The sequence below is a fragment of the Delphinus delphis genome, chromosome 11 (genome assembly GCF_949987515.2).
Source record: "Delphinus delphis chromosome 11, mDelDel1.2, whole genome shotgun sequence".
In the NCBI taxonomy this organism is placed as follows: domain Eukaryota; kingdom Metazoa; phylum Chordata; class Mammalia; order Artiodactyla; family Delphinidae; genus Delphinus; species Delphinus delphis.
In genome coordinates this window covers 101,546,555-101,570,795 of record NC_082693.1, presented here as the reverse complement: position 1 = coordinate 101,570,795, position 24,241 = coordinate 101,546,555, and the positions used below count along the sequence as shown (strand labels likewise).

Sequence of the window (24,241 nt, the reverse complement as noted above, 5' to 3'; positions counted from 1 at the left end):
AGGAGGGCGGAAGGGCTTGTCCCTGGCTGGTGGTCTCTGCCCCTGGAGGTCGAGCAGAGGCCAGGGTTTGGGTGTCCAGCTTGGGCCACCAGAGGAAGGGGAGGCAGCTCGGCAGGCAGGGCGGGGAGACGGGTCCTGGCAATGGGGCCTCCGGACAGCAGCGCCTGGGCCTCGGCGGCATCTGCACCTCTCGGGGCAGCTGTGCGCGCCCACCTCGCCAGCCCCCAGCAACAGGTTCCCACATTCACCCTCTTCCAGCCAAAAAGCGAAGAGCTGTCAGTTCCCGCAGAACCTTCATGAGTACAGCTTCCAATAAGATTCTGATGATTTTAAACGGCTGCTTATTACTTTGAGGCGATTGACTCTTTTTTTCTAAAACTCTTCGTGTGCACGTTTAAACATACTTTTTCTACGTTTCTCTGGGCGCCACTGAGCACAGCCTTAGGACAGGACACAGTGGGCCGTGGCGGCAGACGCGGACGCGAGTCAGGCTGGGGAGTGGGCCCCAGGCTGGGCGAGCCGAGGGGAAGATGCAGCCTCTGGGCGTGCGGTGTGCGGGGAGCGGGGCGGCGCATTCCGGGGCACGTCTGACCCCAGAACTTGGACGCAGCAGTGACCACTGGGGAGGGCGTGTGTCCAGCCGGCTGGGGAAGAGGCGCTGTGGGTGAAGCAGCCGAGAGCTCGCGGTGAGGGGCGCACCCGCCTCTCCAGCGGGACCAGTGTCACTTGGCGCCTCGGGCGAGGGTTCTCCGCAGCTCTGACCGCCCCAGCGCCCGCAGCGCTCCCAGCCCTTGCGCCCCAGGAGCCTCCGGGGATCTGCCGGGTGCGAGCTCCGCGAAGAGCCAGCGGGATGGGCGGGGGGGCGGGGCCGGCCGCTAGGATACCCCGCCCCCAGCCTCAAAGTCTGGTCTCCGCCCGGTCCCCGCGGCGGGCTGGGGAGGGTCGCGCTTCCTCCGGAGGTCGGCGGCTGGGGCGCAGGTGGGGTGCGGAGAGGGAGCAGCTGCGGGGCGGGCCCGTCGGAGGAGGGAGGCTGCCCCGGGGGACGAGGCTGGGGCTTGGCCTACACGCCCTGGAGGGCGAGGGGCAGGGCGGCCCCGGGAGGCCTCCGGGAGCCGGATAGGGGTGGGGGGTTAGGGAGGGGCTGGGGAGCCTGTCTGCCCCTCCGCGGCAGGTTAGGGACGGGGCTCCAGGGCCCGCGTCTTCTGCCCCCCGTCCCGCCCCGCTGTGGCTTTTATTGGGGGGAACATCTTTAAGGACACCTCCCTCGTCTTGGGTTGCAAGGCTCTGTCTCGCCTTTGACCCACTCAGGAGGGACCCCACGACCATCCTCCCGGCTCCCGGGCGCATGCGCCAGACTGTGCGACTGGGTGCCCCGAGAAAGCGCGGCCGTCGCCCCTCGTCCCCAGCAGAGAACTCGCTGCGAGGAGAAAGCCCGGGCGCGCGTAAAAATGGCCTGAAACATACATTTTAAAAATATTTTGTTCATCTAATTTTTAATTGTCACATAGTAAAACTGACTTTTTAAAATTTAATTTGTATTTTATATTGGAATATAGTTCATTTACAATACTGTGTTAGTTTCAGGTGTACAGCAAAGTGATTCAGTTTATATATATATATATTCTTTTTCAGATTCTTTTCCCATATAGTTTATTACAGAATATTGAGTAGAGTTCCCTGTGCTCTACAGTAGGTCCTAGTTGATTATCTATTTTATATATAGTAGTGTGTATATGTTAATCCCAAACTCCTAATTTATCCCCTCCATTAAAAATTGACTTTTTAATTTTGGTGGACAGTTCTCTGAATTTTAACACATGCGGATAGCCGTCACTGTAACAGGTTACACTTACATCACCCCGAAAACTACCCCCTGCCATGCCTTTCGGGCACACTTCCTCCACCCATAACCTCTGGCAACCACTGATCTGTTTTCCACGATGGTAGGTTGGTCCTGTGGATGGAAACAGATAGAAGGCCACCTTGGGGGACTGGCCTCTCTCACTCTGTAATGTCTTGCGATTCATCTGGGAGGTTGTGTGAATCCACAGTTTGTTTCTTTCGTGACTCGGTAGTATTCCATGGTCTAGATCACCACGGTCCGTCCATCCATTCACCCACTGAGAGATGTTTGGGTTGTTTCCAGCTGTTACAAACAAAGCCACCACCAGTGTTCACGCACAGGTTTGTGTGTGAACACACGTTTTCACTTCTCTAGGACAAACGCCTGAGGTTGCGTTGCTGTTTCCCACGGTAAGCATATAGTTACCTGCATAAGAAACTGAGAAAGCGTCTCCCAGAGTGGACGCACCGCTTTGCCTTCCCAGCATCCGCATCCCAGAGTTCCCGTTGCTTCACATCCTCGCCAGCACTTGGTATTGTCAGTGTTTCTTCTTTACTCGTTCTGAGAAGCACGCAGCGCTCTCTTATCAAGGTTCTAGTTTGCGTTTCTGTCGTGGCTAATGGTGCTAAGCATCTTTTCATGTGCTTAGTTGCCATCTATACATCCCCTTTGGTGAAGCGTCTGTTCAAGACCTTTTGCATTTGTAGTTACATCCCTTTTTTTTTTTTTGCTACACTGCGCAGCATGCAGGATCTTAGTTCCTTGACCAGGGATCAAACCCATGCCCAAAGTCCCAACACCTTTCCTATTTGTAAATTGTGTTGTTTTCTTAGTGCTGAGTTTTGTGGGTTTTTTTTTTTTTACATCTTTATTGGGGTATAATTGCTCTACAATGGTGTGTTAGTTTCTGCTTTATAACAAAGTGAATCAGTTATACATATACATATGTTCCCATATCTCTTCCCTCCTGCGTCTCCCTCCCTCCCATGCTCCCTATCCCACACCTCTAGGTGGTCACAAGCACCGAGCTGATCTCCCTGTGTGTGGGGTTTTCTTAACTTTTTTTAAACTGTCTTTATTTTTAAATTAATTAATTTATTTATTTTTGGCTGTGTTGGGTCTTCGTTGCTGTGCGCGGGCTTTCTCTAGTTGCAGCGAGCCGGGGCTACTCTTCGTTGTGGTGCGTGGGCTTCTCATTGCGGTGGCTTCTTTTGTTGCGGAGCACGGACTCTAGGCACTCAGGCTTCAGTCGTTGTGGTATGTGGGCTCAGTAGTTGTGGCTCGCGGGCTCTAGAGCACAGGCTCAGTAGTTGTGGCGCACGGGCTTAGTTGCTCCGCGGCATGTGGGATCTTCCCAGACCAGGGCTCGAACCCGTGTCCCCTGCATTGGCAGGCGGATTCTTAACACTGCAACACAAGGGAAGTCCTCAAATTGTTTTAGTCATTCCAGTTTCATTGCCCTTCCATATAAATTCTAGAACTGGCTTGTCTACATCTACAAAATAATCTTCCTGGAATTTTGGCTGGTAATGTGTGAAGTCTGTAGATCACTTTGGGGAGAAATGACATTTTTACTATGCTGAGTCTTCAAATCCACGAACATGATAAGTCTTTCCATTTGTTTAGATCTTTCTGATGTTTCCAACAGCATTTTGTAGTTTTCAGCACACAGCATACATGTTTTGCTAAATTGACACCTAGACATTTTAACGTCTATTAAGTGGGAGCTATTATAAATAGCAACTTTCTTAAAATTTTGGTTTCCAATTATTCACTGCTTATATACAGGAATATGATTGACTTCTTTGTGTTGATCTTGTATCCTGCAACCTTTCTAAACTCACTTATTTGTTCTAACAGTTTGGTTCTTTTTTAAAAAATAGATTCCCTGGGATTTTCTACATAGATAATCGTGTTGCTAGAAAAAAGGACAGTTTTATTCTTCCCTTCCAGTTCGTATGCTGTTATTTCCTTTTCTTGGTCTATTGCACTGGCTACAAATGCTGGTACTGTGTTGAATAAGAATGACAAGATGGGCATCCTTGACTCGATGCTGATCTTCGGGGAAAAAGCCTTTCACAGTAAGTCTTCCACAGAGAGTATGATATTAGCTGTAGGATTTTTGTTGATGCTCTTTATCAAGTTACAGAAGTTTGCTAGGTGTGGAAACCTGAATTGACGTTTCTTTTCTTGCAGTGCTCAGAAAAATGTTGTATTACCAATACTTCTTTCTGGTCTCTACGATTTCTGAAGAGAAGCCCAGTCATTCAAATCCTAGCTCCTCTATAGGTAATACATAACTTTTCTCTGGCTGCTCTTAAGATTTTTCCTTTGTTTGTAGTTTCCAGCAATTTGATATTGAAGCGTCTTGGTGTGGATTTCTTTCAGCTTATCCTGGATGGGATTAGCCCTGCTTCTTCAATTGTAAGTTTATATCTTTCACCAAACTTGCAAAGTTTTCAGTTATTATTTCCTCAAAATATGTTTTCAGCCCCACAGTCTTTCTCCTTTCCTTCTGGGACTCCAGCACCACAAATATAGCCCTTTGTTGTGGTCCCATGGGCCCCTGAGACTCTGTTCAGTTTTTTAAATCTTTTTTCTATTTTTCAGATTAATTTCTTTTTTTTTTTTTTTCTGGCCACACCACACAGCTTGTGGGATCTTAGTTCCCTGACCAGTGATTGAACCTGTGCACTCGGCAGTGAAAGCGCTGAGTCCTAACCACTGGACCACCAGGGAGTTCCCACAGATTCATTTCTATTGATATATCTTCGAGTTCATTGATTCTTTCCTCTGTCATCTCCATTCTGCTATTGAATCCATCTAGTGAGGGTTTTTTGTTTTGTTTTAGTTATTGAATTTTTCAGTTCCAAAATTTCTATTTGCTTGTTTATATCTTTCTATTTCTTTGCTAAGTTTTTCTGTGTTAGTGTTTTGTCAAGACTGTTTGCAATTTGTAGTTCAAGTATTTTGATATAATCTGCTTTAACGTCCCTGTCAGATGATTCAAACATCTGTGTCATCCCACCGTTGGCGTCTATTGTCTTTTCTTATGTGAGTTGAGATTTTCATGTTCTTCGTATACCAAGTGATTTCGGTTTCTACCCCGGACATTTGAGTATTATGGGTCTCCCCCTGCCCATGGAGAATGTTAGTTTCCTGTGGGCTCTGGTTCCAATGTCCAATCGATATTCAATGTTTGCTGTTCTAATCAGGTCTGGCCCCATGGGCACCACCTAGTACTCACTCTGAGACCTGGGTGGAGGTCTACCTGTCAGATCAATTTTCCAAGTATTTGATATGCTAATTAGGATCAGATCCACACACTCGGATTAGGGGTGACAGCGGGAGTTTAAATTTTAAAGCTTCTGGCGTCATTTCACTGAACTTCTTCCTCTCCATTATTTTCCTGGTACTTTCCACGTACCTGAAGGTTCCCTTTTCCTCCACCGGAAACTATCCACTTCTGCATTTGTGACACATTTGGGGCCAAATGGCAGGAGAACATAGAGGGAAAAAGCTGCTAATATGTGAGTTCAGCAAGGTTCCAGGACCCAAGATCAACATACAAAAACCATCTGCATTTCGATATGTTACCGATGAACGATCCAGAAAGGAAATTGAGATAACAACTCCATTTACAACAGCAATGAAAAGAATACAATGGTTAGGAATAAACTTAACAAAAGGAGAGCAAGACTTGTACACTTAAGACTACAGAGCAATTCTAAGAGAGAGTAAAGAAATCTAAATAAACGGGGAGAAATTCAGGGTTCATGGGTGGGAAGACTCAATACTGTTACGATGCACACAGACTGAACAGACTGAATGCAATTTCTATCAAAATGTGAGTGGATTTCTGGGGGGCAGAAATGAGCAATCTGATCATAAAATGTGTATGGAAAGGCAAAGGACACAAAGGAGCAAAGCTGGAGAATTTAGAGTTTCCAATTTTAAAACTTACACTAAAGCTACCGCGATAGAGACAGCACGTTTTGCAGTAAGGACTGACATCCAGGTCCATGGAGCAGGACTGAGATCCAGAAATAAATGATCAGATGATTTTTGACAAAGGTGCCACAGCTTTCACTGGGGAAAGGGATACTCTTCAACAAATGGTGCTATGGTAATTGGACATCCACATGGAGAAAGAGGAGTTTGGACCCTACCTCACACCGTACACAAAAATTAACTCAAAATGAACCATAAACCTAAATGTAGGCACTACAGCCATAACGCTTCTGAAAGGAAACATAAAAGAAAACCTCTGTGCCCTTCAGTGACGCATAGTGTTCTCAGGTGCAGCAAACACTAAAGACAGGACCCATGGAAAAGACAGACAAATTGGACTTGGTCAAAAGTAAACGTTTTGTGTTTCAAACACCAGCAGTAAGATGGTGAAAACTGGGTTAAATGTTCCCAAATCTTATATGTATTAATAATAAAGGACTTGTATTTAAAATCTATAAAGAACACTCACAACTCAAAATACGACACACGCTGAAAGTTGTTGTGTGTATTTTACCACAATTCACAAACATATATAAGATTTTAAAGAACAACAATAAGACAAGCAATCCAAGTAAGAAATAGGTCGAAAGTTTGATTAGACATTTAACCAAAGAAGGAGGGGGGAAGCTGGGTATCCTCTTTGGTGCAATGTCTAATCAAATGTGAGAAGATGCTTAACATCATTAGGTATTAGGAAAATCAAATTGAAACTGAATGCAACACCGCTTCACATCCACTAGGATGGCTACAGTCAGAATGAAAGATGATAATGAGCGTTGACAAGGACGTGGAAACATTGGAAGCCTCGGTCATTGCTGGTGGGAATGCAAACTGTAGAGCCAGCTTCTTCAAAAGTTACATGGAAATGTCCCACGTGACCCAGCAATTCCATTCCTAGGTGTCTACCTAAAAGAAATGACAATGTATGTGCACACGAAGACATGTACCTGAATGTACATAACAGCCTTATTCGTAAGAGCCAAAATGTGGGGGAAGAAAGCAAACATCCATCAGCTGGTGAGCGGATAAGCAGAACGTGTTCCCTACAATGGAATATGTTTATGGGAACCAACTATGGACGTGTTACGTCACGGATGAACTTCAAAATGCGTGTGCTCAGCGAAAGCAACCAGATACCAAACGCTACAAGTTGTAGATTCCGTTTATATGAAACGTCCAAAAAAGGCCAGTCTGTGGGACAGAAAGCAGGTGCGTGGTTGCCAGGGGCTGGGGTGGGGGACGAGTGACTGCTCGTGGGGAACAAGGGATCATCGAGGGGATGGAAAACGTGCTAAACTCGGACTGTGGTGGTTGCACAACTCGGAAGTTTTACTAAAACCATTGAAGGGTGGGTGGCTCATTGAAGTCGTTGAACGTGGGTGGACTTCATGGGATGTAAATTACACCTCGATAAAGCTGTTTTAAAAATACTTTTCACAGATTTTATTAGATTTCCATTTAACTCTCTGAGAAATGTTTAAAGTGGCTTAGACTATTTTTAAGAGGAATTTTGCTTGTTATTAAAAAGGCAGCCAGCTGAAAGGAAGGGCCTGACCCGGACCCTGCCCCCGGGGCTCTCCCCTGGCGGAGGCCCCCTCATCACCTCCGCCCCACACAGGTCCTGGAGCGAGCAGGCCCCTCGGGAGCTGAGGGACCCAAGCACCTTGGGGGGCCGGAGGGAGGCTGGGGTACTGTCTAGGGGAGGTGGGGGTGGGCCCCGAGGCGGGGGCAGCTGGCAGCTCTTGGGCGCGGGTGAGAGGGCGGGGGGGGGGGGTGGCGCAGGGTTGACCAGGACCCCCAGTGGCTGTGCAGAGAAAGGCCTGGTGTGTGCACGGGGCCGGGCGGGGGCGTACCTGGGCGGGCACACCTCGGGGGGCAGTGAGCAGGGCCCCGGAGACAGACACGGCCTGGAGGACCCCAGGGGGGACCCCCATGAGGATGGGCAGGGTGGGCTGCCTGGGCAGAGACAAACATGGTGCCAAGGGGCTGGGCCTGCCCCACAAGTGCCACCACCCTGCCCTGGGCTCTGCCCCTCCCTGAGACCCCACCCCCAGGCCAGGGCTCCTCCACTCGATGCTCCAGTGTCCCCAGGGAAGGGACCGTTGCGGTGTGGCCGGGGTGAAAGGTGGCACCCACCCTGCCAACCTGACGGTGCACACCTCTGTGTTCCAGGCCCAGCTCGGCCCTTGCTTCTCGCCCCATGACAGACCCCACTGGCCCCGGGGATCCCCAAACTTCAGCCCCTTTGTGCCCACTAGGGAGTCAGGTACAGGGCAGACAGAACTGCTGGCCCCCAGTGACCACATGTGACGAGGAAGGGGACGTAACGTCTCAGGGTGGGGAGGCCAGTGGATCACAGCTCCGAGCCCCCGGCCGCCCCCAGGTCCTGAGATTCCCCTCCCGCACGGCAGCGCAAAGAGGTGTCCTCAGGCCCAGGGCAGGTCAGCACCAGGATGGGACAGGGCCTCCCCTTAAGCACTCATCGGAGGCGGGTGCTGTGGAGGGAGGGGCCTCACTGTGCCTGCGGGGGCGTCCTGGGCACGTGGACAGGGTCCTGGGGAGCCTCCACTCGCCCTCGGGTCTGACTGCCTCTGCTTCCCGAGTCATCGGGGGCCCACCTGCCTCCTGGACTTGGAGGACCCTGAGCCCCCCACGTGCACCTCACGCCCGGGACCCCCCCTCATTCCAGCACACTCACCTCCCCTCGGCCCCCCGCCCCCACCCCCCCTCAGATCTCGGCCGGGCCCTCTGGGAACCCCCACTTCCCATGACCCTGATGCCCTCCTGGCTCTCGAGCCCCCTCTGGGGCTGAAGACGGTCCCTACACGTGGGCCAACACGCCTTTGTGCCCTGACACCGTACACGCGTGTGACCGCACTGCCACCGCGGCCGGTGGCCGCTGGGCGGCGGGAGCGCTCGGGGGGCAGGACCTTTACTGCCACAGCCTCCTGCCCTCTTCTCTGCCTGGTTCCGGGCTCCTCCTCTGTCACCTCCCAGCCCCCCGCAGGCGCTGAGTCACAGGGGCTCCCCCACGGGCTGCTGCGGCGTCTGAAGGGAGGGTGCGTCACACAGCAGAGGCAGCTGCGGAACACGGGGGGAGGACACCCCGAGTCTTGGCTCCGGGCTCTGCCTAGATGAGGTCCTGCCCGGGTGCACACACACTCGACATGCACAGATACACACGCGTGCACACACACTACCCTGCGCTGGATCACACACGCGTGCACATGCACACGAGCACCCAGACACATGCACAGGCCACACAGAGGCGCACACCCACACACACTACACACACACTCACAGGCACACACAGACGCGCACAGTCAAGGGCAAGCACGCACCCTTTCTGCGGTGCCCCTGGGCCTTTCTGGAGGGGAGACAGGAGGCTGCCGAGGGGCCTGCACTGGGCAGGGGCAGAGCTGGGACTCCGGGACCCCACAGCAGCCCCTGACCTGCGCCAGGGCCGGCTCGGGTCCCTGGGCGCCTCCTTCGGCCCCTGGGTAGGGGGCACCCCCCCGCCCTGCTGTGGCCTGTTGAGAAGGATGCTGAGTCAGCCACGGCACCAGGGACCTCGGCAGCCAGCACATGCTGGGGTCTGTGGGCCAGCTGCACCCTAACCCTCATCTCTCAGCAGAGAGTGCTGCGACCAGCAGGAGCTCGGGCAGGAAGGCCCGGAGCGGCCCCACGGCTTTGCTCAGGGCTCAGGGCCTCTGAAGCCCCCCACCGCCTTCCCCTCAGCTTACCCACCCCCTTAGCCCACCCAGGTGGAGCAGGCTGTCAGGAGAACCCAGGGCCACTGCAGGAGCGCGTGTGCTGGTGGAGGCCGTGCAGCCCCTCCTGTGTCTGTCCTTTGCTTCCAGCCCTGAGTAAGCTGGGCCTGGGCTCCTCCACCTTCCTCAGGGCCTTTGCATCTGCTGTTCCCCCTGCCAGCGCCCCCTCCCCAGATCTCTGCAGAGCGGCCAGTGCCATCTCTCGGGCCCACTCAGCAGCAGAAAGGCCGACAGCGACCCCTAGGAACCCCACCACCGTGTCTCTGTCACATCCCGAAACCATCATGCCCATTTGTCTGGGTCACTGCCCCTCTGGCAGGGGTGAGCCCCCGGGGTCAGGAGTGTCTGCTTCCCTCCAGAGGGAAGGGGCCCTTTGAGGCGGCTTGGGGGAGGCATGGTGAGCAGAAGTCAGCCGGCAGGGAGGGTCAGGAGGCTTGGGGCGACCCCCTTGGGGTGCTCCACAGGGTGGGGCTGCAGACCCCTCCCCACACTCTCACCAGGATGGGGGTGCCTCTGTGGGGACCCATCAAGCGGGCCATGCCGTGATATGAACCCCAGTCTAGATGTCTCCAGGCCCCGTTCCCCCCGCCAAGGTGAGAAGTGGGAGACCAGCAAGCGGCCTGGTGCTTTCAGGTTCACACAGCCTCGGGCAGTGCCCCAGTGGTCCAGGAACCCTGGCTTCCTGGCCGGCCTTGCCCAGGAGGTGGAACCTCCCAGGCTTCCTAGTCACTGGGTCCCAGGACCCAGGGCATCTACAACCCAGAGAGGCCCTGCCACTTGACACCAGCAGGGCCTTCTCACCGTCACAGTCCAGCCCCCTCCCCATAGCCCAGGCTCTGGCGGGGACCTGGGGGCCGCAAGGAACGGGGCAGATGGCTCCTGGGCTGGGCTTGGCCTGGTGCCTCGGGCATCAGCAGCTCTCCTCTCCATCCTTCCAAGGAACTGGCTCGGGTTCCTGCAGGGCTGCCTGGGGTGGGGAAGCCTGAAGGCCCTGGACCAGATGCCAGCCTCCCCAGCAGGTGTGCAGGCCCAGTGATGTCAGGTGCCCTGCCCACCAAAGGCCTGAGCCTCAGATCAGGGCAGGCGGCCTCCCGGCAGCAGGGCAGGCAGGAGGGGCCAGAGGCCAGGTCAGAGCCAGCCCACCTTTCCGAGCTCTGTGTGTTAGGAAGATGGGGTCCCGCCCTAGGGCACCTCCCCTCCCTGGGTGGGGCGGCCTTCTCGGCTGTTTATGACGTTGGGTAGGTCCCTGAGCCTCAGTTTCCCTCACCTGGCTCATTCAGTGCCGAGTACAGGTGGCCTACCCCCAAAAGAGGGGCCCCTCATTCACGCATCCAGGAGCAGGCCCCCATACACCGCACCCCGGCCGGCACCCGGGAAGGGCTGGCCCCCATACACCGCACCCCGGCGGCACCTGGGAAGGGCTTTCTTGCAGGGACCAGGCCAGGAGGAGGACCGTAACCAGTGCTGGAGGGGCAGGCCCTGCTCCCCTCCCTGCCCGGACAGGCCTGACTGCCAGGAACCCTTGGGAACCGGGCGGGGGGCAGGCAGAGAGGGGTGTCAACTGTGTAATCGAAGCTCAGGGGTTTGCCAAGGCTGCCTGGAAGTCATGTGCCCAGGGCTCAGGCAGCTCCCCCCGCCCCGCCCCAATCAGAGACCTCTGCAGAGAGGGGACAGACCCACTGAGGAACCCCAGGGCCAGCAAATCAGCTTGGGTCCTGCACCCCTCAGCCACAGCTGCAGGTCAGGGATGAACTGGGCCCAACGACCTCCTCTCCCTCCCCTTGCGCTGTGGGCCGGCCGGGCCTGGCCGACACCGTCCCTGCTGCCTGCCCAGGACCCTGGGCCCCGCCGCTCACAGGGCGCCCTCCCCGGAGGCCCCCGTGTGTCTCCAGCTCAGTGCGCACCCTGTCCTGCTCCAGCCCCGGCCTGTGACGTGCCAGCGTCCACAGACCCGGGTGCCCTTCCCAGCCGCAGCGCTCAGGGCCAGGGTCACGCAGGCAGGTGATGGCCCCCCAGCCCCTGCCTGTCCAGTCTCCACCGCCCCCGTGGGAGCCACCCAGCCTGTCCCCTTCGGAGAGCACGGGGATTCCCCCAGCCAGGGTCTGGGTGCCCGGAGGGTTGGGTAGGGCTCCCAGGTGGGTTCACTTCCCTTTTCTCAGAAGCCGAGGCAGCAAAGCCACGCCAAGGTTTCCTTTTGGGGGCTGCACCGGAGGAAAGAAACAGCGAGGCCCTGACAGCTGCGGCACGTGGGTTTGGATGTGCCTCCCCGACGCTGCCCCGGAAGCGGGGCCGGCCTCAGGCAGGTGGGTGAGCAGCCCGGAGAGGTCGCCCGCCTGCCACCTCATGGGCTTGACCCCCAGGAGGCCTGGCCGTGAGCAGTCACAGTGCGGGGTGTGCTGCGTCGCTCCCGTGGGTGTGGGCGCCTCCGAGCAGAGGTGCTCGCACCCCCGAGGGCCATAGCGCGTTCAGGTTTCCGGTGCTTTCCGTGATGATTTCTGGGTTCCGTGCAACCCCAAGGAAAGCCCCTGAGGGCTGGAGGTGAGCAAGTGGTTCTAAAGGAGCCTCGATACGAAACTGGTCAAGATATCAAAGGCTGAGTGGAGATGGGGGCTGGCCTGGCAGAGCGCAGTCAGAGCCCCTGGACCAGGGGAGCCCCTGGGACTGCGGCTGCTGGAAGAAGCCTGGGCCTGGCCCAGAAGCTGGCAGCCTCGAGGAGGGCAGGACAGGGTTTGGGGGGTCGGGCCCTCCACGGTCTTCAGGCAGCCTGTCCCCTCTGCTCCAGCCGCAGGCCGTCCACACAGCCGACAGTGCCAGCAGCCTCAAGGCGGGGCTGGGGATCCTGCCCGTGGGAACAACCCCATCCTGGTCCCAAGAGGCCCTGCGCCAGAGGAGCCCCCAGCCCCACCGACGGGGCCAGTACTGACGGCCAGGACAGACCCCACCCCGGCAGAGGGGCCCGCAGACACCAGGGGCACCAGGGGCACAGACCATCCCCCGCAAGTGGGTCCCCGATTCCACGAGCCCCTTGCCTTCCCAGCAGGCTGCGGCGCCTGGCGGCTCCGTGGGGGGTGCCTCGCCCTCCCTAAGCCGGACTGGGTCCCACACTAAGGCGGGCTCTGGGAGTGCTCACTGGACGGTCTGGAAGATGGACCGACTGAGGATGGGGGGGTAAACGGGCAGGGCGCACCCTCAGCTGGCAAGAGGGGGAGCCGGGATCACGGTGTCACCAGGGTGGGGGGCGGGGCCGCTGCCCGAGTGCCCCGCTCCGCGGAGAGGCAGGGTGAGCAACGGAGAAGAGCCCCACGGAGCCTGGGAGGACTCGGGCAGTGCTGCCCGGCACCCCACACACCGAGGGGGGCCACCCCGGGGAGGCGGGGGGCTCAAAAGCAGCTCCGGGGGGAGGCGCCAGGCCCCAGGCAGGCCACGAACGCCCGCTGACTTCTGAGTGGCCGAGCCCCGAGCCGCACCCCAGCGCCTGCCCGCCGGGGAAAGGCCGACTCCACTTCCTCCAGCTTCGCCTTCCAAAACCTCCTGCCTCTGCTCTAACCTTCGGCCCCCGGACGCCCTTCTGTCCAACTCTGCTCCCAGGGCCCACCAGCAGGCATGAGACACGGGGACCTGGGCCATGGGACCCAGGGACAGGCCTCTGGGGGCTCCAGCACCTGCCCCAGCACAAGATGCCCAGCACAGGGCTCCCGTGGAGGCGGGGCAGGGCATGGCCAGACGCTCCACGGACTGCCCTTCACACTGCAGTCTGGCCCACGTGTCCACACCTGGACTTGGCCGTGGCTCCCATCCGCCACCTCACCCTGCACCTGTCAGGCCGGGGCCCAACCCGCCACCTCTGTTCTCCGCACCTGGAACACCTCCCACCCCCCTCCCCTGGCAAACTTCTCCTCATGCTTCAGAACCCCTTCCAGCGTCTTGGGGCCACTGCCAGCCATGGCCTCAGACTCGTGCTGGCAACACCCCCAAGGCCTGGCTCCCTGCTCCTCCCCCCAGGGGCCCGAGGGCACAGTGTGTTTCCTACTCCCCTGGGGCAGCAGGGTCCAAACGGAGTAGCAAGAAGGCCAAAAGCTGGGAGGGAAGCGCCTGAGCCCCTCGTGCGGCCACCTCCCCGCAGGAAATGCAGAAGGAGCTATGCAGGGACCGGATGCCCCTTCTCCCCAAACCTCTTCTCTTACCCAAGACGACCCAGCCCAGTAAACACAGAATATCCATTTCATACAAAACAGTTTAATTGAAATACCTGTATAAAAAAATATGATTTCCAGACATCTCACTTTTTGAACTGAAAGAAAACCCTATCCGCAGTGCCTACGCACACCGGGATCACACAAACACAACTGCTGAAATAAATTAAAGGCTTGAGACTCCGTCCCCCCACCCCCCAGCCTCCAGAGCCAACAAGCAGACTGTACAAGGTCAATAATTTAAAACCCACCCCCCAAGGGCGCAGAGCCGCAAGGGGGCGGGGTCACCCACTCCCCTTAAATTAGCCACTGTAAAAGTCCACCTTCTGACAGACACGGGTAGGATTGGGACCTGGGGTCCACACGCACAGCCGCCCCCTCCTCTGCCCACAGGCCTTGAGGAGCTAGGGCTGCTGGGAGGGAGGAACCTCAACAAATAAATTAAACAATAAATAGCCCTCCTCGGGGTCACACCATAAATAAGACGGTTGCACACGCATCGGGTGGGCGGGCGGGCAGCAAGGCCTGAACGTTGCATTGCTTGTGCACAGACGTGCCCAGACGAACACCGAGACACGAGGGTGGGAGGGGGGGCATGATGAGGGACCCCGTGCCCATGTGAGACGAGGCCACAGGACACGGGAGAGCTCCTGGTCCGACACGTCAGACGCAGAGGGGCAGGGAGGTCAGGGCCACCTCCGGAGCAGCACAGGAGAGGGACGGTCTCGGGTCAAGCGCCGGCCGTGAGCAGGCGGGACCTGGCTTGGACCGGAGTGTCTTTGGACAGACAGAGCTTGAGAAAACTAAGTCCCGTGAGAGCAGCGTTCGAAAAGGCACTCAAAGCAAAGGAACCGGCCGGTGCCAAAGGCGAAAGTCACCAGGGGTCGGAGGTCACTGCTTTCGCAAGGGGCAGACAGCCCGGCAGAGCCGGCCCAGCGCAGGCCCGGGCATAGCGCAGGGGTCCCCTCCGGTTCCCACGGCCAGGGGCAGGCCCTGCTCACAAGCTCTCGCTGCTGGACGTGGTGCTGGCCCCATCGTCCGTGTCCAGGGCGCAGAGCCGCAGATCACAGCTCTCCGGGGTGCCCCCCTCAGCCCCCAGCATCCAGGGGTGGGCAGAGATCTGGTCCAGCGAGGGCCTCTCAGACGGCCGCAGGGACAGACACCACTGAATGAGCTGCTGGCACTCTGTGGGGGAAGAGGGGGTCAGGACAGGGCCGCCCCGCGACACCTCGCCGCCAGTGGCAGGCCCAGCCCCTCAGCGCACCTGGGGAGACCCTCCTGCGGAAGAAGAGGCGGCCCCGGAGAATCTCCTCGTCCTGCTCGAAGGGGATGTCCCCGCAGACCATGTCGTAGAGCAGCACACCCAGAGACCACACGGTGGCCGAGCGCCCGTGGTAGCGGTGGTAGCGGATCCACTCCGGAGGGCTGTACACGCGGGTGCCTGGGGGACACACGGGGCTTAGCAGACCGGCTGCCGGGTCGGCGCCCCACCAGGCCGGCAGCACGCGAACACCGAGACCCCTGGCTCCCAGCAGATCCTCTCCGCGTTGGAGCCGGGGGCCGGTCCTCACCCTGGAAAAACCCCGGCAGGCGTGGCCTCCCCTGGCGCCGCCGCCCCGCCCCCCCAGCTGGCCCGGCGCGGGAGGCGGGTCACATGAGCGCGGGGTCCGGTTTCACAACAAACAGATGTGAGGTGAGGATACCGGGAAGGGGAGGGGCAGGGAGCCCCGGCTTCCCCGGCACCGCAATGCGGGGATTTCTGCGCGGCGCCCCCGCGTTCCGCACGCGCGCAGGGGAGGCCCGAGGCGGCGCCGGCCAAGAGGAGTCTGGAGTCCGCCCCGCGCCCCAACCTGGCGGACCCAACGGCCCGAGGCCCCGCTCTGGGCAAGCCAGCGCGGCGCGCGGCCCCAACAGTCGCCAGCCCCTCGGCCCTCGCCGCGGGGAGGGCGCTCACCGTCGAAGTCGGTGTAGACGGTGTCGCGGAGTAGCGCACCCGAGCCGAAGTCGATGAGCTTGAGCTCGCCCGAGCGCAGATCCACCAGCAGGTTCTCGTCCTTGATGTCGCGATGCACGACCCCGCAGCCGTGACAGTGGCGCACGGCGGCCAACACCTGCGCGAAGAAGCGGCGCGCCAGGGCCTCGTCGAGCGCGCCCCGCTCCGTGATGAAGTCGAAGAGGTCTTGCGCCGGCTCGGGCCGCTCCAGCACCAGTAGGAAGCCGTCGGACCGCTCGAACCAGTCCAACAGGCGAATGACCCCGCGCGCGCCTCCGGCCGCGCCCACCTTGCGTAGCAGCACCACCTCCAGGGGTACAGCCGCGCCGGCCTAAGGGACACGGCGGTCAGCGCGCTCCGCCCGGCGCCCGCGTCCCCCGCTCCGCCCGGCGCCCCGCGCTCCCCGCCCACACTTACGATGCTACCCCACTCGGTCACCCGTTCCTTCACCACGTGCTTCACGGCCACCTGGGGGGAAGGGACCAGTGGTCAGGCCCACGCGGACGCAACGACGCGCGCGGGCCGAGAATCCCGGGTGCCGGGCGGCCAGACTCACCGGGAGCCCGTCGGCGATGCGGCTGCCTGCGTAGACCGTGCCGAAGCCGCCGCTGCCCAGCACGGCGCCCACCTGATACACCTTCTCGAAGCTCTCCTTGTCTGCCTTGACTGTGGAGAGCGCACGGGCGGGGTTGGTGCGACCGGAGAGCCCGGCCCCCCGACCCCGGTGGACGCCCAACCTCGGTGCGCGCCCACACCCCCGGCCCCCGCATACCTGGCTGCAGGATTTTCACCGGGAGATGATCCACGCCGCCTGGTCCGCACAGGTGCGCCAAGGAGCCGAACTTGGAGAGCAGCATCGCGGGCGGCGGCCGGGCGCGGGCCCCCGGCCTCCGCGCCGCCTCTTGCCCGGCCCGGCTCCCCGCGCGGTGGAGAACGCGGGAGGACGGCCTCTCCGGGCCGCGCGTAGCCCCGACGCGGACAGCGGGCAGGTGCGCCGGGAGCGCCGGCCTCGGAGCGCGGGCCTGTTCGGGCGAGGCCGTCCGCGCGGCGCACTGCCCGACCAAGCCCCGCGTGGATCACGACGACACGCGCAGCAGGCCGAGCCGCTCACACGCCCGGGCCGCCTCACCCCGGGGTTTTGGGCCGCGGCCGCGCGTATCCCTCCGCGGGGGCGGGCCGAGCCGGGGCCCCGCCCCCTTCCGCCGGGGCTGAGCGGCGGGGGTCGCCTCTGGAACCCGCGTAAGCTGCCGAGGCGACGGCGGGAAGAGGCCGGCGCGCCTTCCGGAGTGGGCGGGGGCGGGCGGGGGGCGCGGCGAACCGCCTGGGACTAGCTGGCGGGAGCGGAGTCGCGGAGGCGCACGGCACGGCGTGGCGCGTCACCTCTCCGCGTTCACACACGCCCCCGCGCACGCGCAGTTCCCGCGCGGGCGGTGGCCCGGGAGTGCGGGGCGGGGCCGCGGGAGCCAATGGGAGCCGGTGTTTGCAAAGGGCACGGGGCCCAGCCAGTGGCGTCGCGCGGACGGGGCGGGGCCAGGGCCCCGCCCCAGGCCGTGCCGGGAAGGTCACCGGCTACATCGGCCGGGCGAGGGCGGCTGAGCCAGGAATGCGGCGGTGGGGTCCCGAGGAGCGGCGGGGTCTGGGAGGCGCCCCCGATACCCCAGGCTGTGCTTGTGCCTCCCCGGCAGTCCGCGCACCCCGACGCGCCCGTGGCCTGGAGCAGCTGGCACCTCCGCCCCCTGGGGGACCCCGCCGGGCGACAGCGCCCCGGGCCTCGCAGCCCCCGGGTGGGCTGAGGCTCCACTCTGCCTACCCCGGGCCTTCGTTCTTACCCGGGCTTGACCTCAAAGCCCGCAGCCCGAGGTCCCTCCCTGACTCCGCCTCCCTCCCAGGAACTTTGCCCTGCTGACCCCGTGCCTGGAGAGCCCTCCTCGGCTCTCCACCCACCTGGTTGCCCTCCAGGCCCAGCTGCTGTCCACCTCTACCAGGGAGGCCACCTTGCCCGCCTCTGTCAGAGCCAGAGCCAGACTAGGTCTTCAGGGCCCTCGTCTGGACCTGAGCCTGTCCTCTGCCTTTTGTATAGCACAGACTCATCCAACCCCACGGGTTGCCAACCTCAGCCCAAGTCACCGGCCTGAGCAGCTCAGGTGTGAGCAGCCGTCTGCCAGTCCCAGTGGCTGAGCTCAGGACGTCCACTGCTTCCCACAGCCATCCCAGAGAGGGTTGAGGGTTGGGGGAACCAGGAGGTCAAGGTACTGGTCCTTCTGGCATCGCAGGTACTCCCCGTGGCCCCTGGGGACCAGGCTGGGACCTAATCATGGCATCCACATCCCTGGGCCCATCAGAGGTTACCTTCAGGTGTGACCTCCAAGCATGTGCACTCACCTGCCTCAGGGGCCCTGGCCAGCCTGCTGGCTCCCTCAGCACACCCAGCCTACCCCAAGTCACATCCCTTAGCTGCCACAGTCACTCTCCCAGGGCAGAGAGTGGACCCTCCACTGGTACAGCTTTTAGGTTTTTATCTTTCTGAGCTCTGTCCACCGCCCTCCTGCGATGTGGACCCATAAAGGCAGGGCCAGGGCCGGCCGGTTAACCACAGTCCCCAGGCCAGTACAGTGCTCCTCATGGGGTCAGATCCAAGGCAGGATGCCTGCCCCTGAAGTAGAATCCAGGGGCTCTTGTCTTCTTGTGGGTTTTTCCAGGGGACCACTGGATGGTCCTCAGAGGCTTCCTCCTCAGATCAGGCTGCTACAGGTTCCTGGACCCACAGCCTGTCCTGGGCTAGGGAGGGTGGGAGTGCTGGAGAGCATCCTGGATCTAGGTGTCAAGATGTGACTCTGAGGGCGGTTCCAACTTAGCCGACAGGGGCCGAGGTTCCCGGTGGCCTCCCCTCTGGGCCTCCAGACCTCCCATGTGAACCTGCAGGCCAGTCCTCCTTGGGTGTCCTGGCCTGTGCGCCCAGCTGGTCCCTGGCCTTGAGAGTCAGCCTTGGGAGGCCAGCATCCTGGGGCTGAGGGCCACCCCCTGCACCCCACCAGCTGCAGAGTCTTGATCTGAAGACCCTGAGTCTCCCCAAACTCAGAGCAGGATTCGCTCTCCTTCAGAAAGGGGCAGTGTGTGTCCCTCCTCCCCCAGCCCTGAAGCTGGGCTGAGCCACCTGTGGAAGCCCCTGGGGGCTCTGGGAGTGGCGAGGGGTCCCCTGCTTAGTCTGGGAGTGGAGGACAGAGCAGGAGGCAGCCTCTTTCCTGAGATGGAGGTTTACTCAGAGCCTTCATCTCATCCAGACTTGTGTGTTCTGGACTTTCTAGTGTGTGTGTGTGTGTGTGTGTGTGTGTGTGTGTGTGTGTGTGTGTGTGTGTGTGTGTGTGTGTGTCCTGCATGGACTGTGAATCCCTGAGGGTCAGAATGGACTTGGACACCCGTCCCTACCAAGGGCTGTCCTGCAGGGGGGCCTCTTTCAGGCCCAATCTGGCCCAAGGAATAGGCCGGGCAGGGGGCTGGCATCTCTGCCTGTGCAGCCACCCAGGGCCCATGTTTCCTCAGCACTGGGGGCCCCCAGTACCCAAAGTGACCCCGCCTCATGGGCAGGACTCAGGCAAGGTGCTGCCCACCTCCCCCTGCCCTTACCCTGCAGGCAGACATGACCCACCCGTTTCTCAGCTTGGCACATCGAGGTTCTGAGGTGTTCCCCCGGGTGTTCCTCCTTGTACAGGGAGGCAAGGCCAAATCTGAGCCCCAGGGGCCTCTTGCCCTTCTGCCCTGGGCATGGCCCTTGGTCAGTAACCCCAGGCCACCCCTTCCCTGCAGTTCTGATCCACACTGCACTTCCAGCCACACCCCCAGCAGTGCAGGATGTCAAACCCTGCCTGTTTTTTCCTGGTTCCTGGAAGGCCCATCCGGTGGGCCTTAAAAATAGCTCTGGGCCCCACAAGCAGGCCTGGCCCAGGTCAGCAACTCCATGGGCCACAGAGCTGGGGCCACTCCTGCAGACGGCGGGGAGAGGCCCCCAGGAGGAGGCTCAGCTGAGGTTGAGGCACCAGGCCACCGCACTGACCACAGAGGTCAGGCCCGGTCCCTTGGCCTCCCACCATTCCTTGGCGTGCCCGAGGCTCAGGCCAGCGTGTTGTGAGCGCCTCCCTCCATGGGGCCATCCTGCTGAGAGGGGCAGCCTCACAGCGGGGCCAGGTGCCTCTTCAAGTTCCCAGTGGCCTCTCAAGGGAGGTGTTTCCTTAGTGGGGGGGGCAGCTTGGATCTTCCCAGGGGGCTGCACCCCGCCCCACCCTGGAAGCAGCCTACCCCAACCCTGCACAGCCAGCCCCACAAGGTAACCCTGTCCTGCTGGTGGGAGGGGCGGCTGTTGCCATGGTGACTGGAGCCAGGCTATCCTCCCCAGACTGGGGAGGAAGAGGAGGCTGGGCTGCAGATAGCCTTGGCCAGCACCCTGTCTTCCATCCACACACATCCACACTCATGGACACACGCTTACAGACACGCCCACAGAGCAGGGAGCACGGGGGGGCGGGCACTTACTCCGGGTCAGGGCCCTCACCCACCTTGTCCCCCCATGTCAACAACCAAGGCCTCCTCAACTGGCCTCTTTCCAGCTGCCCCTGGACATCCCACAGGTTTGCTCGGCCCAGCCCTGGGCCTCTCCATGCCCCTCACCCCAGGCCATGCCTGGAGGACCCCCACTTGCTCCTCAACCCTGTCTGTGCTCCCATGGTCCCCAGGTCTCCCCAGCACCCGCCGTCAGCACACCATCATCCTGCCTCCAATCCTCCCGGGCCGCTCCAGCCGTCAGGGTCCGTCCCGGTGACTTGGCCCACAGTCACAGCTGTCCCCCTGAGCCCCGTCCAGCCTCCACTCCCACTGCAGGAACCCCTGGCCCGCCAGGCCTGACCCCTCCCCAGCCCATAGGGCCTGGCTCGACAGCACCCAGCTTCACACCAGTGCCACCCCTGCCCCGGCCCCAAACTGGGCTCTGGGAGCCCTGGGACCTGGCCCTGCCTGCGTGCCGCATGGAAAACCCCCGACACAGGGCCACAGCCTGGCTGAGGCGGGAGGGGCCTTCCCTCTGGCCTGCTCTCGCCTCCGTCCTGGCCTCTCACCCACCGGGGAGGGGAGTCAGCAGAGCCAAGCCAGGGTTTTGCAATGCTCCCCAAAGGCAACTGGGGTGGGGCCTGGGCTGGGGCTGGGGTGTCCCTCAGTGGGAGCTGGTGGGTGGTGGCCTGTGGGAACTCTGGTTGCCCCGCCCAGGAGACCCCAGCCTGACCTGACTCAAGGCCAAGGCTGGCCCAAGTTCAAGGGCTGCCATTCCCTCTGGGCACACCCCCTGCTGCCACCGCACAGCATTCACACCTTGAGAGCCGCCCACGGCCTGGCAATGGTCACCTGGACTCTTGGCCAAGGGGACCCCGAAAAACGAACGAGGGAGCACCCGGGCCCAACCCAGGGAAAGGCTGGGGTCCCAGTGGACCTGACCGCAAATGCAGCTGGACTGGAGCGCCCAACACCGGCCTTGGGGGTGGCGGCGATGGGAGCGGTGACAACCCATCGGGGACCTGCCTGGGCTGCAGGGGTCCCCTCCTCACCCGGCTTCCGGCCCGGCACTGGAGCGAGGCCCCCGCAGGCCGTGAGCACAGCCTTGGCACTGGACCAGCTCCCTGGCCACTTTGCTGGGGCCTCACCTGTGGGGTTCTGGCCACCCCTGTGCTGGGGCCTCACCTGTGGGGCTCTGGCCACCCCCGTGCAGGGCTGTGCGGAGGAGCCAGTGAGATGCCTGTGACGTGCTTCTGGGGCGCACAGTACACGCGTGCTACACGCGGCTGTGACGGCTTTAGCTGTTGTCCTGTGCAGAGGTCCCAGATTTCAAAGGGAGAGCCTAGGGGCTCCCTGGGATGGGGATGCCTGGGGCGGGGCCCAGCCGACTCTGGCAGCTCCACCATCTCTGTGCTGAGAGCCCAAGGTCAAGGAGCCCAGCCTGGATGGGACTGGGGGAGGGCCGTCCCATCTCACGCCCCCTGCTCACCCCAGAAGCCCAGTCCCCGGGGGGCTGGGGCCGGCAGGGCTGCCCCCTGCAGGGACCCCGCGCCCCGACCCCAGAAGCAGGTGCAGCCTCTGAGCCCCGGCGGCCTCTATAGATGGTGCCCTGGCGGCTTGGGCTCCTCAGTCCCTGCTGCTGCGGCCCCAGCGCGGAGGTGAGGGAGAGGCACAGAAGGGGCCTCGGAGGGCGGTCTCCAAGGAGCCGGAAGCTGGGCCGACCTGCCTTTGTCTGCCTCTGATTTGCACGCGGTGTCCTGCGCTGGGCTCCAGGAGCCATGCAGCCAGTGGGTCCCACACCGGGGCTTCCTGGAGGAGGCCCAGTTCAGCTGAGTCTCCAAGGCCGAACCAGAATGGGAGGGTGTGGGGGGCATTCAGCCAGGTGGGAGCCACAGAGGGTCAAGGGTCGGGGGTCAGAGCAGCGCAGCTTGCCTTGGAGACCTTGGGGCCCAGGGCCTGCGGCAGGAATGACCTTGTCTTGGGAGAGTTTCATTCAGTCCCAGGGCTGGCCAGGGCCACACTCAGACCACGCTCAGGCCACGGAGAAACTGCCTCCTACAGATGGACCCGGGGTCTCCGGAGCACGGCCGGGAGGGCCTGGTCACAGTAAACATGGGGTCGGGACGAATAACGGCCGTGGAGACCCGCATTTAGTGAATATGTGCCCGTGCTCAGCACACTCATGTGCCCCCCGCGCAGCTCTCCGTGGGCCTTGCTCTCACACCACGTCACACAGATGAGAGCGGCGGCCTGTGGGGCTGTTGTGGTAGGGAGACAGGGGCCTCAGGGGAAGGATGAGCCCGAGGGCGGTAACTGGCCCCTCCAGGAAGATAGGAGAGTGTCACTGCCAGGGCATGAACCTCGCCCAAGCAAGACGGATGACGCTTTCGGACCAGCCTTGATCTGGCCCTTCCCTGCCAGCCCCAGGCGGCGCCCACACAGCTCAGAGCCCAAAAGCCTGGGCTCCCCCTTTATGGATCCCTCTGGGTCCCCTCCTTTAATGGTTCGGAAATAGAGAGCTAGGGGGACTTCCCTGGTGGTGCAGTGGTTACGGATCCGCCTGCCAATGCAGGGGACATGGGTTCGAGCCCTGGCCCGGGAGGATCCCACATGCCATGGAGCAACGAAGCCCGCAAGCCACAACTACTGAGCCCGCGAGCCACAACTGCTGAAGCCCGCGCGCCTAGAGCCCGTGCTCCACAACAAGAGAAGCCACTGCAATGAGAAGCCCGCGCACCGCAACGAAGAGTAGCCCCCGCTCACTGCGACTAGGGAAAGCCCGCGCACAGCAACAAAGACCCAATGCAGCCCAAAATAAATAAATTTATTAGAAAAAAAAAAAAAGAAATGGAGAGCTAGGGAAGAGCCCCCCCACACCTGGGCATTGGCGGCCGGGGGCGGGGGGGGGGCGGGGCGGTTAGTGGTTTCTAGGAAGATACAGTGTGGTTCAACTGCTGGTGGGGCGCGGTAAGAACTGCGCTGGCGAGGGCTGTCTTCACGACGCTCAGCACCCTGCCAGCACACAGTGGTGCACGAGGCTCCCTGGACCCAAGCCTCAGGCGACCCTCTCCTTCCATGCCTGCTGGGAGCAGACCCAGGCCTGCGGGCAGCGGCCAGACCCCAGTGGCCATAGCCTGGATGTGCAGCCGGGCCAGGGCAGGGGGCAAGCCTGCCAGACAGGCCCCGGGAGACCTGTGTGGTCTTCCAGACTCTCCCCGCTGCAGCACTGGCTGTAGGGACCCAGGTTGGCACCCCCAGCGCCAGCCTGTGCAGGGAAGCAAGACGCCCCTGGGCATGTGGATCCAGGATGCAGCGGGGGCAGAGTGCTGCCCACTGGGGAATGTCAACGTTCAGGAGTTGCTGCCCAGGCCTGTGGGGGATGATGGGGAGAGTCTGGTGACCCTGAACCCTGAACCCAGGCTGGAGGCCCTTCCTGGCTCATCGTGAAGTCCTGGTATGGGGGGGGGGCGTTAAGAGCAGCTAAAGGAGGGGGGTTCAGGGCTGCTGGAGCTCTGGAGCCGTCCCCTGAGTTCAGGCTGCAGCACGGACTGGGGAAGTCCGAGGGCCCACTGAAGCCCTGGGGTGGCCTGTCCCCGTCTCTGCTCAGGGCTCCCTGGCAGCCTTACCCAGGGCCCCGAGCTGGCCTGGGCACAGCACCGCATCCAGAAGAAGTGGCCAAGCTGGTTTCCAGCCTCAGGCCACTCGCCGCTCCCCAGGAAGTGACGGCTCGGGGGGGAGCTCGAGAGCTGCGTGGCCTCGGGACGCCCCCAACTCTTGCCCGGCTCATCCCTAAATGCCCCATACTCACTCCCACCAGCTTCCTGGAGGAGGTGGTGGTGCCGGGGGTGCTGCAGAGCCCAGGAGCCAGGAGGAGCTCCCCGTGGCTGTCGGCGGG

The 24,241-nt window shown here is 61.0% G+C and overlaps 2 protein-coding genes across 2 annotated transcripts in view; one reads left to right on the top strand and one right to left on the bottom strand.

Moving 5' to 3' along the window:
* Positions 1 to 12,547, top strand: part of IL17REL (interleukin 17 receptor E like) — a 40,102-nt gene extending 27,555 nt beyond the window's left edge. The window contains exons 18-22 of the mRNA XM_060026010.1: positions 8,027 to 8,120; positions 8,238 to 8,295; positions 8,587 to 8,913; positions 9,228 to 9,354; positions 12,407 to 12,547. Of these exons, the coding sequence (XP_059881993.1) occupies positions 8,027 to 8,120; positions 8,238 to 8,295; positions 8,587 to 8,913; positions 9,228 to 9,354; positions 12,407 to 12,547 (747 nt within the window). The remainder of the gene's footprint in view (positions 1 to 8,026; positions 8,121 to 8,237; positions 8,296 to 8,586; positions 8,914 to 9,227; positions 9,355 to 12,406) is intronic.
* Positions 12,548 to 13,850: 1,303 nt separating this feature from the next.
* PIM3 (Pim-3 proto-oncogene, serine/threonine kinase) lies at positions 13,851 to 16,948 on the bottom strand. Its single transcript, XM_060025850.1, has 6 exons — positions 16,583 to 16,948; positions 16,367 to 16,476; positions 16,228 to 16,278; positions 15,772 to 16,141; positions 15,082 to 15,258; positions 13,851 to 15,002 (listed from the first exon to the last, which is right to left on the bottom strand). Exons 1-6 carry the CDS (start codon positions 16,665 to 16,667, stop codon positions 14,815 to 14,817), a joined length of 981 nt encoding a protein of 326 aa, XP_059881833.1. The 5' UTR covers positions 16,668 to 16,948; the 3' UTR covers positions 13,851 to 14,814.
* Between the last annotated feature and the right edge of the window lie 7,293 nt (positions 16,949 to 24,241).

What these genes read in the sequence shown, in the direction of transcription:
- PIM3 (XM_060025850.1), bottom strand. Translation starts at nt 16,667, where the DNA reads ATGCTGCTCTCCAAGTTCGGCTCCTTGGCGCACCTGTGCGGACCAGGC. An exon ending in GGTGAAAATCCTGCAGCCAG is followed by an intron (nt 16,477 to 16,582) that starts GTATGCGGGGGC and finishes CGCTCTCCACAG; the next exon opens with TCAAGGCAGACAAGGAGAGC. An exon ending in TGACCGAGTGGGGTAGCATC is followed by an intron (nt 16,142 to 16,227) that starts GTAAGTGTGGGC and finishes CGTGTCCCTTAG; the next exon opens with GCCGGCGCGGCTGTACCCCT.